The sequence below is a fragment of the Zeus faber genome, assembly GCF_960531495.2.
Source record: "Zeus faber genome assembly, chromosome: 17".
NCBI lineage: Eukaryota > Metazoa > Chordata > Actinopteri > Zeiformes > Zeidae > Zeus > Zeus faber.
This window is the reverse complement of record NC_137204.1, coordinates 9,516,812-9,537,406: the sequence shown is the minus strand read 5'-3', so window position 1 is coordinate 9,537,406 and position 20,595 is coordinate 9,516,812. Positions and strand designations below refer to the sequence as shown.

General features: G+C 41.2%; 2 protein-coding genes across 3 annotated transcripts; one reads left to right on the top strand and one right to left on the bottom strand.

Annotated features, from left to right (window-relative positions):
- Positions 1 to 61: 61 nt before the first annotated feature.
- On the top strand, positions 62 to 7,345 carry ckmt2a (creatine kinase, mitochondrial 2a (sarcomeric)). Of its 2 annotated transcripts, none has more exons than XM_080018063.1 (10): positions 62 to 181; positions 2,362 to 2,526; positions 3,178 to 3,376; positions 3,602 to 3,697; positions 3,955 to 4,176; positions 4,974 to 5,059; positions 5,733 to 5,856; positions 5,947 to 6,081; positions 6,802 to 6,927; positions 7,069 to 7,345. In XM_080018063.1, exons 2-10 carry the CDS (start codon positions 2,378 to 2,380, stop codon positions 7,183 to 7,185), a joined length of 1,254 nt encoding a protein of 417 aa, XP_079874189.1. In that variant the 5' UTR covers positions 62 to 181; positions 2,362 to 2,377; the 3' UTR covers positions 7,186 to 7,345. The 2 variants fall into 2 exon arrangements, with proteins under 2 accessions (XP_079874189.1, XP_079874190.1); XM_080018064.1 differs by lacking the exon at positions 62 to 181 and adding an exon at positions 1,433 to 1,581.
- Positions 7,346 to 12,041: 4,696 nt separating this feature from the next.
- Positions 12,042 to 15,526, bottom strand: ube2l3a (ubiquitin-conjugating enzyme E2L 3a). The gene is made up of 4 exons (XM_080017362.1): positions 15,396 to 15,526; positions 14,195 to 14,290; positions 13,846 to 14,032; positions 12,042 to 12,484 (listed from the first exon to the last, which is right to left on the bottom strand). The coding sequence occupies exons 1-4, from the start codon at positions 15,420 to 15,422 to the stop codon at positions 12,330 to 12,332; spliced, it is 465 nt and encodes a 154-aa protein (XP_079873488.1). The 5' UTR covers positions 15,423 to 15,526; the 3' UTR covers positions 12,042 to 12,329.
- Positions 15,527 to 20,595: the final 5,069 nt, after the last annotated feature.

Below are 20,595 nucleotides of genomic sequence, written 5' to 3'. Positions count from 1 at the left end.
ATAGGATTGGGCTGCAGCATATGTTCCCGGTCCTTTATTGGTTTATAACCAGTTGGGTCTTTCCTGATGATTGGCCTTCAGGGTTCTAATCCCACATGAGGGGGTGGAGTCCTTCATGGAAACCGGGTAAGATACCCTTCAACAACTGTTATACACAGAGAGGATTGCAACTTCTCTACAGGTAGGCCACACTGTTTTATTCTTTTGGAAGGATATTTATTTCTTACACAGTTAGCCCAGACACTTACATTATAGGATATGCTGTGAATACATCATCAGCGTCAAAGTAGAGTTTGGTTTCTATATTTGAATGACTCCTCAGACTAATGTTGAGTTCAATTCCATGTTAGTGTTTTTTGTTTTTTACAAATAATCCTTACTTAATACACTGCATATATGTATGACCGTATGTATATGTATGTGACAAATAATCTCTTGAACTTTAACTTGAACTAGATGTAGTTACTCATAGTTAGGTCAGAAAATGTTCTGTAATGAATGTAGGAGGGAAAGAAGCCATTTCTGCATCATATTAAGGCATACATTAAGGGTGCAAGGGTCATTTGTGCATAACCCAAACTACTATTACTACCTTTCTTTAAATTACGCAGGATGATCTTAGTAATGATCTTGATAATAAATGGAACGGAAATGCTCTCGAAAAAACCCTAATACCTGGTATGTCATGTCAGTGCATTTTATCACAAGGTAATTCGGTTTTGAAGCGCTGCTCATGGTGAATGAGCTGTTCCTTTCAAGGTCAGTCTAGTCTCATCTAGTCGTGGGGGCCGGGGTAAAGGTCATTGGTTATAGAAGGGGGGATCTACGCTGGAGGGAGAAGGAGCTTGTTCTGGTGTAATCTCAAAGATAAGAGCACATAATCCGCTGTGTCGCTTGACTAATAATGGCCCAAGGAAGTAAGAGCACAGAGATGAGATACAGTTTTGTGTAGACATCACCACTTTAATTGATATTTCTTGCCATCTCTGAGTACCCTTATGTGTGAGCTCTGGTCTTTGGTGTTATGACCTGATCAAATGATTAATGTGTATGTGTGTGTGTGTGTGTGTGTGTGTGTGTGTGTGTGTGTGTGTGTGCGCGCGCATGTGCGTGTGTGTGCGCCAGAGAACGTTTGGCCCTGAATCTTGGCACCAGAGTTGCTTATGCCGTATGAATGTTCTATAAATAGTTTTTTAAAATTTTGATCTTCACTAAAACTACATCAGATTCCTCGGAGGAAGCTAATCCTCTGCTTATCCAATAATAATAAAATACCGGAAAACGACGACACATTTAGAAGTCTGATCTTTGCTGTTTCGGATCTGACCCGGATGAGAGAGTGAAATGATATCCTGACACCTTTATCTATATTTAGAAACAGCGTGCAAAGCCACCGGCCGCCCTCTACGTGCTCTTCAACACACACAGTGAAGAAAAAGAACAAAGAGTACGACCTGTCACATTTATATTTGAATCTCACAGGAGGCCCAGACGGGGAAATAGCAAATATATTCTTCATGGGCAGGCATATTGTATTGTGACAATCTGAATTAAGCCTGGGGATACTGGTTTTCGCAGCAGGTACAGTATCTTTGAATCATTACTATATAGTGAACTAGTACATGCCCGTTCAAAATGTAAGACTTTCTAAAACATTTTAACGTTTAAAAAAATGTCAAGGATTCAGTCCTGTCACTTTTACTTGATTTTAAGCATTTACTTCTTATCTTTATAATGTGTTCTTCCTTTTGTAATGTGTTTCTTTGTTTTACGTAAAGCACTTTACATTGCCTTGTTGTTGAACTGTGCTATACAAATAAACTCGCCTTGCCTGTCTCCTGCATGCCAGTTCAAAATGGCACAGTTTGACTACATGTGAGCACAAATTAGCAATAAAAAAAAATAAGCACCAAATGTCAAAATAAAGACATATTTAGAACTGCGGGGGATCAGTCGAGTCCAGGTTTCTTCAGACAATGATTTAGCGTCGTGGACTGCCAGGCACTCCGCTCGCTGTACAAGCGTGTCCTCCTCTCGCCTGCGCGTGTGACGTTGAAGGTCACGCTCAGAGCAGTGGAGCCCAGATGCCAAAAACCGAAAGGATGCATAATAAATAAAAATAATTCTCAAATCAATCTAACAGTTGTCTAGGCATCTGCCAAATATTCTTCCTGTTATAATCTAGACTGATCGTGTGAAAGCGTGTTTACTATATTCCAATTATACAATTACACTATGGCATGAGGAAGACGGTATGAGGGAGTAGATATTGCAAAATGAACACACCAGATACGTTGCTCATAGTCAAAACATGATGTCGGTGTTTGTCTTCTAAATATGCCATGTCTCTTGCTTCCCCAGAGAGATTTATTAAAAGATGGCGAGTTCTTTCACACGGCTGATCGCGGGCCGCAGCACGGCCGCCCTTTTGGCCAGCTTGGGCGTCGGCACCGTGGCCACCGGTTTCCTGCTGAGCGAGAATGGCACCGTGGCTGCTGAGGCAAAAAGGCATCTCTACCCTCCGAGGTACAGTATGGCGTTCAAGAGAGCATCCGATCGTTCAAGTTTCTGATTCCAAGGACGACCTGTGACCTCAAATGTATTCGAGAAGACCGTCCCAGAATGGCATATCCGCTACCCGATACAGTGTCTCTATAATAAGGGGAATCAACGGTTTAGATATCTCACCTATGGCACATGTTGTTAGAATTGCGCACAGTGTCGTCTTCTGCAGGTCTCTTCTTTCTCAGCCAGTGAAAGGGTCACTGGAGCATTCACATGTCTTATTTTTTAATTCTTAAAGAGACGAGTAGCCTGTGTCTCTGTGGGGGGTAATTTAGGCAATATTCCATACATAAGGCCTAGTTGTACAGGACCAGAACCGGAACTGATTGCGATCTTGTGTCCCTGTGGACATTATGCAAACTTGGAATCAGCTGAGAATTTAAAAAACAAGAAATCTTTCGATTTGTATTCTAATTCAGCATTTTAAGTACCCTCCATGTTTATGTGTATAACCTACATATATGTTGGCAGTGGTGAAGCGCTAATAGCAATGGGCAATCGTGGTTTTTCAAATTATTTGTTGTTACTTAATCTATGCGTTAACCCAATTTGAATGGTGAAAAATTGTCTGGGGTGCAACTGTGACTCCGATTTCATTATCCCGTATTGTAGCGCTGACTTCCCTGACCTAAGAAAACACAACAATTGCATGGCTTCTGCACTGACCCCGGCCATTTATGCCAATCTGAGGGACAAGGCGACGCCCAACAACTGGACCCTGGATCAATGCATTCAAACCGGAGTCGACAACCCCGGCCATCCCTTCATCAAGACAGTGGGCTGCGTGGCCGGTGATGAGGAGAGCTACGAGGCAGGTTTTTAGCTATTCTCTTGTGCAAACAAACTTGAAATTGTGTAGCTCGTAGTTTTATACATTTCTGAATTTCTTTCAAATTCCACTATGCAGGATATCGTATACTGCTGTCAGCTTGGGTTCATATCACTTTATAATAAAAATCCTCACAGGGAATGTGCTCTCAAAACGCTTCAGATGTGTTATTTCCATGCATGTTTGATCCCCCATTTCTTCTTCCAGGTGTTTGCTGAGCTCTTTGACCCAATAATCAAAGACAGACACAACGGTTATGACCCCAGAGTCATGAAGCACCCCACTGATCTGGACGCCTCCAAGGTGCCTCTGCTGATGCAGGAACACTTTGTTCTTCCATCCACCCATCCATCCGTCATCCAACTATCCATCCATCCATCCACCCATCCATCATCCCACGATTAATCCATCCATCCATCCACCCATCCAACCATCCATCCATCCATCCATCATCCCACGATTAATCCATCCATCCATCTCTCCGTTTAAATTTGACAGTTTCTGTCGTCTTTGTTTTCATGCCACCTGCCGCGTTTGTTTTTTTTCTCCTTCTCCAATAGATTACAAATGGAATATTTGATAACAAATACGTGCTTTCATCTCGGGTGCGCACCGGTCGCAGTATTCGGGGACTGAGTCTGCCTCCGGCCTGCTCTCGTTCTGAGCGCCGCGAGGTGGAGCGCGTCTGCGTGACGGCGCTGGCCGGCCTGAAGGGAGACCTGGCCGGGCGCTACTACAGCCTGGGAGAAATGAGCGAGCAGGAACAGCAGCAACTCATTGATGTGGGTGATCTACAAAGGAAATGTCATTCATATTTCTCCCTTTCGTTCCTTTTCCTCGATACAGTTTTTCACATTTTCAGTTTTGATATCTTCTATGTATTGTTTTGCCATTGGAAAAATTGGTTGACCAGTGTACCCATCAAGAGATGGAACAGGGGTGATATTAAGTTAAACCACAGGGTATAATGTGCTTAAAGGCAGTGAGTTATATAATGTGCAAGAGAGATAGACTTGTTCATTGAATTTACCAAATCTAACCAATCACTATTGTAAATTAAGTTATAATTTTTGACACAAGAAGTCCAAGCCGATCAAATCCTACTTTTGGCACAAGGTCCATTTCTAAAATGAAGTACATTTTCTTAATGTACCAAGAACAATAACAATATTTTTACAACAGAGGAATTGTTTTATGTGACAATTGATGAACAGCTTCACAGGGGCATCAATGATGTAATTCCACTCTTATATACCTGTCTACTCTGGCGCGTTCACGCTGTCCCAGGAGCATTTCCTGTTTGACAAGCCAGTGTCTCCTTTACTCACTTCGGCCTTCATGGCCCGTGACTGGCCTGATGCCAGGGGGATCTGGTGAGACCGACCGAGTCCAAACAAAATCCTCTTTCCTGTAGCTTCTCCTTTCAGCTTCACCTTCTTTAGAATTGTGTCCTTTCCCAATATTATTTGTCCTTTAGTAATTGTCCTTCCTTCCGCCCACTGAGATTTTACAAGAGTTTCCATAACTATGTTATCCTCTGTAACCATTCTTTACCCATTTTTAATCCATCCACCTGTAGGACCACTTCCTATTTGACAAGCCTGTCTCACCACTGTTGACATGTGCCTTTATGGCCAGAGACTGGCCAGACGCCAGGGGCATCTGGTAGGCTCTTTAGGTTCTCCTCGTGTGTCCACTTGAATAACAATTACTGAGAAATAACATCCTTAAGACCAATGGATTATGCAAGCACTTTGTCGCGGCACTAACCCATCGCATGCCAGATCTGCTTGTGTTGTGACATTTGATGCAGGTAATACATTTGAACAAAGAACAAAACGCAACCCTTTAGAGGTGTGTACATCACACCACCAGGAACGAGGCGTAGCTTGCAGAGCTTGATCTGTCAGTCAACTCGACAGCGCCACACACCCCCCCCCCCCCCCCTCATGGGTTGGCCTATTTAAGCAGCCATGCCTCCTGCCCTGCCTGCTTTGCTTCCTGCTTGCTGCGCTCCCTCCGGCTCCCCTGCATCCACCTGTTAGGCTCTACTCGTCTCCTATATTTGTAGCTCACTAAAATATGCCTACCGTAGTTTTTCCTGTACACCTCGCTGGGAGTGATGAACAGTAGAGACCAGATGCCAAAACACAAACAATGCATAATGAATGAAGATCATTTTCAAGTAAATCTAAGAGTTGTCTGTCAGGAATTATTTAAAATAAAAATTTTAAAAAAGGCACAGAAAGGAGAAGTAAAAAAAAAAAGAAAGGTAGTCTTGTATGAAATTTGCTGAAATTCATGCACTGTTGATGCTTATGTCCTAATGTCTCTTTAGGCATAACAATGAAAAGAACTTCCTGATATGGATTAATGAGGAGGACCACACCAGGGTGATCTCCATGGAGAAAGGAGGCAACATGAAAAGCGTTTTCGAGAGATTCTGTCGAGGACTTAAGCAGGTACAGCGGAAGAGAAATCCCAACATTTTTGAAACCATGCGGGCTCTGTGGTATCGACTGACGTGAAACCCGCAACGGCGTGTACACCAGGTGGAGCATTTGATCCACGAGAGAGGCTGGGAATTCATGTGGAACGAACGACTCGGGTACATCCTCACCTGCCCCTCTAACCTGGGCACCGGTCTCAGGGCGGGGGTGCACGTACGTCTGCCCAAACTCAGCCAGGTAAAAACAACAGTTACAAACATTTTCACAAAAACACAAACAAAAAAAATATATGTTATACAATTCTATCCTACCAAAGTTCATGTTTAATACAGTCCAAAGTCCTCTGGAAACAGACGTGAAAACATAACTTTATAACTTTTTAATAATGATGTGTAGGTCCTTTCCACCATTTCTGCTTTTTATTTTATTTTTTCATTTTATTATATATATTATTAGGGGGGGATTTGTATTTTATGTTTTGTATTTTCCTTCACTTTCTATCTCTTTATTCCTTTTTTATTTTACCTTTTGTGACGCACATTGAGTTACATCTCCTCGAAGAATTGTACTATGCTAATAAAGTTTATTATTATTATTATTTGACAATAATAATGTCATGTAGCAATGTAATGTAATAATAATAATCAATAATAATGTAATAATTTAGTAGTTACATTAATAGGTCATACCTCATATACCTATAATTTATCATGTGCATACAATCATACTTTGTATATTGTGTATATTTGATATATTTGACTATGTTATTTCTTTGGCTATTTTTGTATATTTGGCTTTCCTTTTCAGACTGTAAAGCTGTTTTATACTAATTCTGTGCAGCAATGCACAGCGATCCTCACCGCCACAAATTCCGTTCTGCCTCAAATTTGGCAACAGGAATTCATTTTCATGCCTGTGTGTTGTACAATTTTCATCGTGTCTCACTTCATGCTGCAGGACGCTCGTTTCTCAAAAATCCTTGAGAACCTGCGGCTACAGAAGAGAGGCACGGGTGGGGTTGACACAGCTGCTACCGGGGACACTTTTGACATCTCCAACAACGACCGTCTGGGCAAATCCGAGGTCATATAAAAAAAATAACAATATTGATTTGTTATGCCAGCTCGTAAAACTGAAATCGATCAAGACAGAGTTTACATTTTAAAATCCAACATCAAATATTTCTTCCTCAGTTTTCTAACCATTTGGTGTTTTCGACTGTAGGTGGAGCTCGTTCAGATGGTGATTGACGGCGTGAACTACCTCATCGAGTGTGAGAAGAAGCTGGAAAAGGGACAGGACATCAAGGTCCCTGCCCCGGTCGCCCAATTTAAAAAATGAACAACGAACTCTCCTAAATCGTTGATGATAGAATCCTCCCTCATCCAGGCTCTCAGTGTATGAGTGTTTCTTTGGGATGTACTCGTGGCAGCCACTGTTACTCAGACGGTTGTTTCTTGATGCGCTGTACAGAAATTCTCCAATAAAAGATGAATCAATATATTGGTTTCTTTTTGTTTGAATAGGCATAATGTCCATGTCGGTTGCAGTAGTAGCGCACAGACATACGGTCCCTACCATTCACTCCTCGCTCTGGCGTGTGTGCTCGTCTACCCGGTCATCCTTGACCTCGTTGGTACCTCCCATACAAAGTTGAGCCGAGGTTGTCGCACATTTCTCACTGCATTCCGTTCATCTTGGTGGAGGTGGACATGTGCTACTGTTTTTTGAGGTGCTGGGGCATTTACCATCTGTTGAGTGGCATTGTCTTATTTCTGCTTTATCGCCCAATTTCTCGCCTCTACCCTGCCTTTCCTTCTCTCCCTCTTCATAACATTCTGGTTTTCCCCTTAAGTTCTCTATCTGGTTTAAACTAAAGCTCCCGTTTGTTGGAAAACCCCATCATTTCAGTTGTTGCATCGTGTCTTCCCCATGTTTATCGACCATACATTTTTTTGCCGGCCAGGTCCATTCCGTTTTCGGACTGGCCTTCACACTCGTTCCCTCCATTTTAATGGATGGTGGAATCCGGAATAAAGGAAAGAAAAACACAAGTTAGTCAATCAGATCATTTTCCACACATACACACTTTATGTCTTATTATTATTATTACCAAATGATCTCATACTTTTTGATTCTAACTATGATATGAAATTAAAACACCTATATTATGTCTGACACACATACACCTATACACACTTATGTTGTGTCCACGCACTCACCCGTTCCACTGCGACCCGTCAGCCAGGCAGTTATGGCCTTGTTATATTTGTGCGAGCAATGGGAGATTTTGAGCACCGAGAAATATATATTGCAAGCACATCAATTATTTCGGCAAACAAAAATCTATTCTGTGGACAATAAGTGTGACTGGAGAATTGGAGGGAAAACACTGACTGGCTGTCTCGGCTCAAGATTCAAGATTTTTATTTGTCACACACATACAGGTATGCAGTAAAATGCAAGTGGCAATGCCTACAGGGATTGTGCACATTTTTAGCGGCAGCACATTTTTAACAGCAATACAAATTCCCAATATAATAATATAAAATAAATAGTATTAATATATAAATATAATAGAAATGTGGCCTGTACAAACAACAAAAAATATATATTCTGTGCAAAAATATGTAAAATAAAGTCAAAAATCTAGTCAGTTAATCCAAAGAGAGTGTGTAGGTGTCTGCTGCGTGTCTGACTCCTTCTCAGTCTTCCCATTTTTGCTGTGAGGTGTCTGGAGGTGTCTGGAATGTTTGGGGTGAAGAAGGGCACTGGGGTCCCAAGAAAGAGCCCATTGTATAGTATAATTACTAACATATAGTGCTTCTATTGTTACACGGAGAACGTCTACACTAGAGTGTCTATTTTGGGACCCTTGTGAGAAGGGAAGGTGAATGTGCTTAGATGTATGTCAGTTAGGCGCTGAACTGTGACCTATGGATTGGAACCAGATGTGTTACGTTATCTCTGTACAAGTATAAAGGACAGTCTCTTCTTCCATTCGAGAGAGAATGCATTTGGCACTCTTCTCTTCCAGACATCCATGGCAAATCTGGTTTGATGCTGCTCTTCCTTGTAATAAACGTATTATTATAATCAAGTCAGCGTCAGCGGAGATACCTTCTTCATCAGCACATCATCGACAACAAGAAACAAGAGCTGCGTGACAACAAAGGCGTTTGCCGACCGCAGCAGATAGAACAGTCCATTGTTGGGGTGGTGAGGATCTTTCGTGATCCCACAGGCTCTGCTACTACACCTCCTAGTATACAAGTCCTACAGCGGATGAGGGGGGTGGCTCCCATGGTCCGTTCAGCCAGGCGCACCACCCTCTTCAGAGCTCTCTTGTCTTGTCGCCAGGTCTGTGCCCCTGGCCTTTGTGGGCCCATCGGCTGAAAATCGACTGACTGTTGTGGGTGCGGCAAGCATTTCAAACCTCTCTCCATTTCCATATTTAATATACATTCTATAGGTAGTTGGTGCCGTGTGTACTTTTTTAAAATTCAAATTGGTGAAGCTGTTAACTAGGCAAAAAATAAAAAAAAATTAAGGGACGTTTTTCATTTAAAAATAGCCTAATCATCAACAATTACACAGTGTCCATCCGGGTGTCCATTTCCCAAGGACCAGCGCCTTTGAGATGGGTTGTGATTGGAGACAGCCAATCAGAATTGACCTATTATTTAACTACCTTTATTTATCAGAATTGACGTTCTCCGATTGGTTGATTGCACTTTGTAACACTGTGCCATCTTGAGTGCGCAGACAAATTTGAGTGCGCAGAGTGCAGAGGTCGAGAGAGAGAGGGAGAGAGACGACATGAGCGCACCGAGCAGGGGTTTGTGAGAGGGCATATGAGTAAAAGTGAGTGAGAGGGGTTGTTCCTGCACATTAATATGGATAATAGCAAACATGAAAATACATTCATTGTGCATAGAATAGACTTGTTTGCTCAAATAACTGATGTGCTGGCAAAACATATTTTTTTATCCTCAAAACCTCCCATCGCTCACTCAGAAATTAGACACAAATATAATGCCATAGGCAGTTTGTATGACACACACGCTCCAAGCAACACCCCCGAGCCACCAATAAAATCACTCCGAATTCATTTGAACTCACCACCACCAACAAGACTGAACTAATCAACTCTATAATTCTAATAATTCTTCGTCCAATTGCATAGACAACAATTCTCCGTCCAACCCTGCCTACAATAGTCCACTCTGCATACACAACGATTCTCTATCCAACAGTGAGACCATTCCGCATACCAGTCAAATCAAAATATGTACGGTTTTCTTTCCCCGGATCGATTGTTTTAGTTGCACCCAGCTTCACGATCCTTCCTACTCTCGCGGCACCCGGAGCTAACGTGTTTCTCTTGTCGCACCCAATACAACAGCTTATTCAAGAGTGGCGGCCCATCGACCTGAGGGATGGTTTGCTTTCCCCCTAACTTTTCTTCATCACAACAGGCCAAGCTTCCCCTGGGGGCGACAGATTTTTTGGAACCTTCAGAAATGCATTTCTTAAGAGTCTTGGACTGTTAGTCTCAGTATTTTCTCCCATTAATTTAATTTGGATCTCGTATTGTCTCAGCAGACAACCCGGCGGTCGATAAACTCTATAGGAAAAAGCATTCACACCACTTGAACACAAAAGAGGTCAAGGGTCATATTAAATCCCATCCTCATCGCCAAAATTGACGGAGAAATTCCGCTGCATCGTTGGTGGGATAAACCCTTGCTATCGGGAACAAAGTAAGACCCTTGCTCTATTCACAAGAACAAAATTTATTTTGCAAAATCGGGAGAGAAATACAATTACTGTTCAAAACAGTAAGTCTCTTAGAGGAGAAAGATTAAGGTGTTGTTTTGTGACGCCTCTCCGACATCAGAAGCTAGAAATTTGCTGAGAACATTCTGGAAGCAAGAAAATTGCTGAGTCTTCTTGTAACTAGACTGTAGGCTGCACGTCCGCCCAAAGGCACGTTTTGTGATGTCACACAAGCTGGAGAACTTTACAATAGTATACAGTAGAAGCAAGATGATGTTAGTTGTATCAATTATTGTATTTTTCAACCACAATATTCATATAAGTTATAGGGTTTAATGCCGTCACTTAAAATTTCACACTGTTGCTGTTTAAGTGTGACTTAATCTTTTCTATTTTATTATTACATACTGTCAGAGAATTAAATTCATAGCTTCTTCGGTAGTTTTTACCTTGATTCTTTTTAAGACCAAAAGTGACAGTGTATTGAATTTGTACTTATCAATCACGCCCATCATAAAAATATTGTAGGCTTATGTAATCGCAAGTGTTAAAGATTGGTAGTGATTGTTATGAAAAGGTAGAGAAAATAAAATGCCATTGATCATTTGCCTAAAGCCTATTGTACATTATGAAATTGAAGCTTTTGATTTTGTGGAGCAACGTTCAGCAATTTAAGAGTAAAGATAAAATAACACAAGAGGACCAGAGTTGTGATTATTCACTATGACGTAATAAACAAAACATCTCTAAAAGGCCTGGTATAGATAGCTGTACAGCCAACCTGATTTACAAGGACTAAATAAATAAAATATATATATACACATATATATATATATATATGTATATACACACACACACACACACACACTGTATATTGTGCTCACAAAATATATTTTCTGGGAATATTGTGATATTTCATTAAAAACATTTTTTCAGAGGACTAGTGTTAAACACAATCCCAACTCGGTTAAACTGATCACATAAGTTCACTAAGAAAGATTTTAGGGGGTAGATTTTGCAATATACTATTAGTGAGGTGCTGTGAAGGTGTCAAGATTACCAATATCTTGTGATACGTTTATAAACCATGAAAGTTGATCTTACAAAAAAATTCAGGACATTTTGGCTTTTAATCTACCAGTTATTTAAATGTTTAAATCACTTTTGACATACAAGCCATTGTGAAATTGCATGTCTGTAGTTCATTTTCTGGGAGGGAATTTAAAGGGCTGAAGTGGCATTCAGAAACTATCTGTAGTCTTCAAAATTCTATATAAAAGAATTATGAAATTGCATTGTTTTCTTACATTTATTTTACATTCTTCAGTATCAAACCCAAATCCGAATATAAAGACTATAAAAAAGGATTGAGATTCCAATTTTAGCAAATAAACCAACAGCACAGATTTAAGAAACAGTGAGGAGTCATACAGCAGAAAAATCTATTGTCCTCCTTTCTGTACATATCTATTACAAGAGACCACTCTTAATCACTTTATTCCATTTAGATAATACACCGACTGAAATCTAGGGGAAAATGCTCGTCTGTTCACTGAAAAAGTGCTTTAAAAGGAAAAGAAAGCGGAACACTCCCTGCGTTGTACAGTGCTACAACAACAACAACTAGGCTAAACAAGAATGTTAAAGGTATAAACGGACGGTTAATAGTCCTTAATTTCGGAAAAATGAGTGAGATCAGCAAGTTCTCAGTCCCCGGGCCGCTTCTCCCCGTGTTTCTTCGTGAATTCTTCGGCATTCCTAAGGAACTTCTTCCGATCCTTGACGTACTCCTCCGCCAGATCGGCCCTCAGCGGGTGATTGGGCTCAGGATTGTTCACCATGGTGGTCAGCGACAGTATCACTAGGGAGAAGGAGTAAAAGATTGTGGTGTAACGGGAACGTTATTGATCCGTGATGTGTACTCGCCCACCATGCTCCTGCACGCACGTGAACCGCCGAATTATTGCAAAATTTGACCATCATAGTGAAATACAATTTTACTGCCGCTGTTACTTTTTAACGTGAGAATTCCCTAAATCTGGATGCAGAGTTGCAGTGGAAAGAAGACAGACGAGACAGATGCGTGGTGTGTTTTACTCCAAGTGCAATGATTGGTTCATAGGGTTGTCACGGTTCTGCTTCCACATCGAAAATCAATCGAAATGAGCGTTCGATTTCTGACTTCGAAAATCGGCTTGTGCCTTCTAATAATTTAAAGATAAAGTGTGCTCCGACTCTATTAAATCTGATAAATTTAAAATATGTCCAGTTGATTTGTCCTCTTGAGAGGGCACAACAGAGTACCGGCAGCTTGTGAGAAGTGCACTAGGCACCGGTACCCGCTTAATAAGTGTAGCTAACGTTATGGATATGATCTGGATTGTGATGTCAAATATAAGATAATAATGTTAAACATAACATGATGCTGTGATGAATAGAATTAGGAAAAAAAGTTAAGAATGTACTGAACAGACAAAGACGCAGTGGGTGGCGGAGAAGACACAGTCACAGTGTGGTGAAAAGTTTGTCTCTTTTCGTGAGCCGGATCATCCGGCTCCCGAGCATGTCTTTAATCTATGAAATTGTATTTAATATGTTGTTTATATTTATTCCACAACAAAAATATAACATTATTGATTATGATTTAATGTGACTGGACTCAAGTTACTTATTCAGAAACAAGTGTTTTCTAAATCAAATCGTGTATTGACAGATGCAGACTTTCTACAACGACGACTGTAACTCGCTTAATTCTGAACCGATTTTCATGAAACTTAGTTTGTCATAACGTGAGAAATTTAACACGACGCTGGTTACTGTTACTGGAATTAAATTCAGTAACCGGGGGCGGATCTAATCACATTTTTAACTCACTACCAGGTTTAAAGGAAGAAGGTTTCAAGAGTGCCTCATATTGCACTCTAATTTAAGAATTGATTATTGAATATTTTAAGATTTTATTGAAAAATTGGACATCTTGAATATTGTTTTCATTAAGGCCATGGCCCAAAGTTCCTTGCTTAAAGTGTTTCACGCTATAAATGGAAAGCAACGTTACAGTGTATAGTTGTTTCCCTTTCCTTTGCTGACCCGATTGGTGACTCAAAACCGTGATACGATCCGTGAGTTTTGGGATCCGTTGCACCCCTAAGAAAAGATGACGCATTGAGGCAGTAAATATCCACACGCACACACACACACACACACACACACACACACAACCTTGAAATGTCTTGGTGGCTGGTTTCCAGTTGTCTGGGCTGATGATGGGCAAGCACACTTGCCCTTTTTCGTCAATGTTGGGGTGGTAGATTTTGGTCTTGAACGTTATCTTGGGCGGCTTGAACGGGTACTCCGCAGGGAAGACGACCTCAATACGAAACGCACCTTTGTCATATGGATGGTTGTCCTTTGCGAGAGGAAAGATGGGTTTGATTTTTTTTTTTTTTTTTTTTTAATTATAATAAACAAAAAAAAAGAAAAAACAAACAAAAAAAAAAAAAGATGCCCAACAAAATTTAATAATTCATCCAAACTCAAAATTCGGTGGTACGGGCATTCACATACTTACAGGTAGGAGGAGTCCTTGCCAGTTGAAAATATTAGAGTCATCTACATCGATGTTGCAGAAAATATTTCCTCCCGCCCTGCGCATTTCTTCAAGTTCCTGCAACAAGGATTCATGTTCAAAAAAGGGGGAAAGCGTTAGAATAAAGTGATACTTTGCCTTCTTCTCTACAAAAATGCTCATCCTTATATAAAGTCCAGCAAATGCTAAAGTGGATAGAAATATTGAAGCAAATTTTGACGCTTACAAACATATTAAATACTTTCTTTCTTAACTCTCTAAGAAAGATATAATTAATTATATTTCACTCTATAGTCTCACCTACCAGTTGACACAACTCTGAAATTGTCTCTTGGTCAAATTGATACTACTTTTCCCCAGTGAAACATTATGACAGAAGTATGGAGTTTTTATTTCCAATAAGTAAAACACTGCTAGTGTCTTTCCTGCTTCACATTATTTTTTTTAACTGGGAGTCAGTTAACACACATATACACACACACACACACACACACACACACACAAACATATATATATATAAATGAATGAATTAATTACACATGCATCTACTTTTTAGAACATATCATCTTTTGGTTGGTTAATTAAACCTTAAATCGAGTCACAACATTTATTTCAGATAGATCAATCCAAACATTGCTTTATAAACTGACGACAGCCACAACGAAACGGTGCAGAGGCACAGCGAAGAGGGGTGTGGCGACACCTCGCGGTCGTCGGCGAGAAAACCGAGCGTCTCCGAGCCGACGCGAGGTAACTGCGTTTTAGGCGTCGGGAGGGCGTGTGACGTCACCACGGCACGAGGACGTTAGCGGCGTATGACGTTATCGCGGTACAAGGAAGTTACCGACGTCTTGAGCAGAAACACCGCTTTCACTACCCGCGCACGCGCGCACGCACGCGGGCGGGCGCGCACGCACACACACACACACACACACCATTTAATAACGTCAGTTTTTCCGTTATCACGTATCACCGGGTGTCCTATCAACACTTTATAGTTGAAACGTACCGATAAGCTGAGCACTAAGGTGCTCACTTGCGACAATTGGACCGAAAGGCTTCAATGATATTTATCTCGTTAGCGCTAAACAAGTCCGCAGGTGTAGCTGGGCTGGCGGAGAGCCGTGGCTGTGACTGCGTGTGTCGATGCAGCTCTAAAACCGAATTCGAGCACAGCACCCACCTTACAGAGCCTCCTGTTCCCCGCCATCGTCACAGTCCTCCCTGGCAGCGGATAGCTCAAATGCTACTGGAGGCGGAAACTCAAACGAGGAACGGCCGAGACAGCGCGCCGCCACTAAGACATTGTAAATATCGGCAGTGCGCAAGCGCGAGATTTCTCACTTTTTTTTTTAATTTTAATTTTTATTTTTTTTTATACCATTTAGTTTTGAGTAGAGGCCACCGCTAGAAACATGTCTATACACACAATTCAAACGTTATTGCACACATGGAGGTTTATTTTCACGCAACTACTCCCATGTAAGTACTTTTGGAGTCACGTGACGCCGATCGTTCCGTCCAGGAAATTTCCCAATATTTATTTGTATTAATAATAATAATAATAATAATAATAATAATAATAATAATAATAATAATAATATATATAGTGTGTGTGTGTGTGTACGAACAATTAATACATCTGGAAATTAAAATATATAATTTGGTGTGAATCTGAATTTATTACAGCTTTATTTTTTTTTAAATTCATTTTTCACATTTGTTTTCACAACAACTTTTATTGACGGAAACTTGAGGACTTGAGTCCCCCCCCCCCCCCCCCCAACATGTTTTTCTGTGACGTCACTTGAACGTAAATCACCCTACGGCGCTCATGGGGGATGGCGTGGTAGTACGTGTACGTGTGTATACGCATCATGAACGGTAGGAAGTTGTGACGTCTCCCAGTTCCCGGTGGCCTCGAACGCAGCATGACTTATGGCAAGACAAGAGGCGTGAAGTGAACTCAGACGAGCTGTTTTAACTGTTGCGCGGTTCTGGCCAAATATCCGCGCGGATAAATACGGATATCGACCGGGGTGTATGGCGCAGTCCGCAAGAGGCGGCCACACGACTCAAGAGAGGGATCTAACCAGAGGCCATCAGCCGCCTGGACTCAGTGGGCGGACCGAAACAAGTTGATTGACAGTTTGCGCTCGTCGGGAAAAGCAGCACTATAAAGCGAAACATATCCGGAAGTACGTGAATAAATAAATGTAAACATATATATGAACGTAAATAAAGAAATGTATATGGAAATGATGAAATTAATAAAAAAAATATAATATCACAGCAATAACAATGGGGCTCTGCCCCTAAATATAGCTGCGGGCAGCAATATGCGGGGTCCGGGGTAGTCGGACCTTTGTTAAAGTTCAATGGACGAGTGCGCTTTGGCTCTCCGTTTACAGTGTGTTTTGCGACTGCAGAGGTTCATTCGTTCCAGCCTGGTCGGCCGGTGTTTGCGGTTGTGGGTGGGGTTCCTACGCTGCAACTAACGGCGGTTGTCATTCTGAAAGTAGGGCTGCGTGACTATGGCGGAAATGATAATCACAATTATTTGAATCAGTATTGTGATCATGATTATTTATCACGATCAATAATCAATTTTGGGGAACATAATTAAATATTAAATAAATTAAATAAAGATGTTATTTAGGGTGGAGGGCTGAGGTTGTCACAATTCCCTCCCAGCCTCTACCATGGGCGTTATGTGGGTCAAATGTGTAGGAGGGGTTGTGGTGAAAGGGTAGGAGAGAGGTCCAAATGGAGGAAAAGCATGTTTTATGTGTTTTATTTAACGGTTAGTCTTAATAGTTGGACAGGAAAACAAAAGGTCAAAATATATCTAAAGTGGGAAAATGTTGTCCGCCAGATAATACTTGTTGTGGAACACAAAGGAAATCTTTCTAAGACGTGACTTAACAACTCATTTTTCGGCATTATCTGGTGTAGTTGCTGTTGCTGTTTCATCCAGGTCAATGTTGGTGGTGTTAGTGATATCGATCTCATTGTAGGTGGCTCGGAAGTTGCCACCCTGCAGAAAATGTTCCTCTATGGTTACAGTGTTGCGCAGTAAAGCGGTGAGCATGTACTTCTCCAAGTACTTGCAGTACAGATATTGGCATTGTTACTGTAAAAGGAAGAATTCTGTCGTTGTTTAGTTTTAGTGCCACTGATGTTTGTCTGGTATGAAGAGCTGAGTTGGTTACCCTTACAGCTTTGACAGCGGTGGAATTGGACGTAAATGTTGAAGATATCTTATTGTCCTCCACATAGCAGGTATATATGGTTGTCTGTTAAAGCGGCTCAGGTTATTTAAACGACTGCTTCCAACAATCCCTCCTCTTGGAGGTCTATGTCAGTTACAGTGTCTGGTAAGGACACCTCCGACTTAGATAGAATTTCTGTGTTCTTCGTACATGTGGCGCCAGGTCGTTAGTGTCTTTATTTTGTAGGATTGGGCATTCGTCACTGATTTAATCTGGTCTTCCGAGAGACTGAGCTTCATTACCATCGTGTTGTCAGTGATGGAGCGTTCTTGTAATTTGATATCCTTTCCATGAACTTGCACAATTTTGGTTGCTGCAGTCACCAACAGAGACCAACCAACCTGAAAATGACAGCAATAGTATTTGAACTTAATATTGAATCGTTTTTTTGTATTTTTGTGTACTTCTTCGGTCTCTTGGTGTGTTTTTGATCATTTACATGGAGCACTCTGAGCGATTGTAAAGCAGGTTGTCTTTGTGACAGCAGCGCAGAAGTCCCTTACCCCTTAATGTTGTAACTGGTATAATTGTTCATGTGAGAACCAAAACTACAATTCAAGCTGACACGTAACCAAATTAATTGTCTGTAATGGAACATATAGTTTCTATAACTAAAATTCAGAAAGATTGTAAATTACATTATCCGTGATCATCTATCCAGTCTGTCAGAGTTTGTGTCTTATATTCCTTTAGTTAAATTCCAATCGAATAGTCCAAGGATCAGATAAAATATCTTCAGTATTTTCACTGTCAGGCGGTCGTTGTGCGCCGCCATTTTGCAAACGTGCAAAGCGACTACATGTCACCACTGACGCCATGACACGCTGGTCTGAGACCAATCAGAGGTCTGCAGTGCTCTCAGGTGACCGCTGAGAAGAGGACAAACGCATCGTTTTTTCACTAACTTCTCTGACAAAACGGACAGATTTGGATCCAACTTGGACAACAGCATGTTGGAACTGCTACGAATCCAAATTTTATTTATAATTTCCGTTGGTACATCGGTTCTATGACATCCATACTACGACTACTGACGTCAATTTTTCATCAAAAAGAACAACAGGGGTCTCCACCAGGGACAGACTGGGACTAAAAGGCCCTGGACTTTTTTAACCCAGACCAGCCCACCACAACCAGCCCAAGGATACTCCACCACACCCGCCTATCGACACACATACAAACATACCAGCCTTGATACCACCACTTATAAGCATTAAGGATGGATACTCTAGGCAACTGTAACACTAAAACAAATTTTAAGAGCAAGTGAAGTGGTTTGTTGCCAGCAGGCCACCACTCTGAGGATACCATGATAGGCATTATAGATTCAGGCAGTCAGTGTTTCTATTTCAACACAGGAAATAAGTCACATAATGCCATTGCCAATTTTATCACTTTAACCTTGAAACTTGAAGGATTTACTCTTCAGGGAAGGTCTATAAACGATAGATAATTACAAGCATCAGGTACTGACGGTACACATTTGTATTTCTAAAGTGCAGTTAAACAATAAATAATATTTAAATAAACAAACAAACTCTAAATAATATCTAAAATTTAACAAAAACTGAGCCCAAGTCTTTTTTTGGCTTGGATAGTTACATGGCTGGATTATTTGGAAGAGAGAATTGGTAAGTAAAGTCAATAATAATGATATTAAGCAGTGATGTTTATATTGATAAATTTAGGTTCCCAAATCTGAGGATGTGCTGCTTTTCTGTTTTGTTAAATCATATATTATATATATATATATATATCATATATCATACATATAAGGCAAGGCAGCGTCTTTACCACCTCAGGCAGCTGAGGAAATTCTGGGTCTCGGTGAGGATCCTCAAGTCCTTCTACTGTGGAGTGGTGGAGAGCATCCTGACAGGCAACATCACTGCCTGGTTTGAGAACTGTACTGCTCAGGACAGGTGGGCCCTGCAGAGGGTGGTGCCTTCAACTGAACGTACCATTGGAACTACCCTCCCCTCCCTGCAGGACTTATACACCAGGAGGTGTAGTAGCAGAGCCTGCAGGATCATGAAGGATCTTCACCACCCCAATAATGGACTGTTCCAGCTGCTGCGGTCAGGCAAGTGCCTCCACAGTCACACAGCGAGAACAGAGAGACTGAGACAGAGTTTTATCCCGCAAGCCATAAGAACTGTCGATGCTGACCTCACCAGGGGTCCTCACTGAGCCACACACATAGGCTCCACTACCTTCTGTACTGTATGTAGCATACTGTACCGCATACTGTGTCACTGTTCTGGGTTGTTCGGTGTTACTGCATTGCTGCACCGTACTGTTGTATACTGTGCTGTATATCTCACAACACTACCTCACTTTATTCACATGGCACTTTAATGCACATATCTGTATTCACATATTTGCCTATCCCATATACATAAGTCTATCCCATATATGTAAGCCTATTCCCTTTATCTATTCCATTTAATTTTATTTTATTTTATATATTTTTATTTTATTCTATAAATATTCGACTTACTGCATTACGATTTAGGAATCAGTTAGTTGGTCTAGTAGAAAGAAATTTTCTTAGGTAGCTACTGTGTTCAGTCCAGAACATATTGTGCGTAATCACCGGGTGCGTTCCATTAACATTTACCTGCATATATGTATGAAAGTATGTATATGTATGTGACAAATAAACCTCTTGAATCCTGACTCTATTTGTGGTTTTCTGTCGGTCAGACCAAAAAAGCAGGTCGTAAACCTGACCTTGGGCATCTGTCTGACATTTTGCAGAAGAAAAGAAAGCGCAAGGGGAATCGAACCTGAGTGTACTATGTAGGGGGGCAAAACCTGACAAACCGCACATCATGACAGTGTGCATGCGGCAGACATATATTTGTTTTTTTATATTTCATGTTGACGTAATTGTATTGCCTGGTTACCCGCCGTTCCCCTCTACATCAACGCGATGATAAATAGGCCAACTTCACTTTTCGAATAAATCTCAGTTCTCCGTGTGCAGTGTGTCGCTCCCCCCACAACAAAGATTTTTACAGGGAACGAAGATGTGCAACTTGTGGCTGAAGATCATTGACATCTCTAGTGTCATTGAAGATCTCTGTCGCGGAAGAACGGAACGATCCA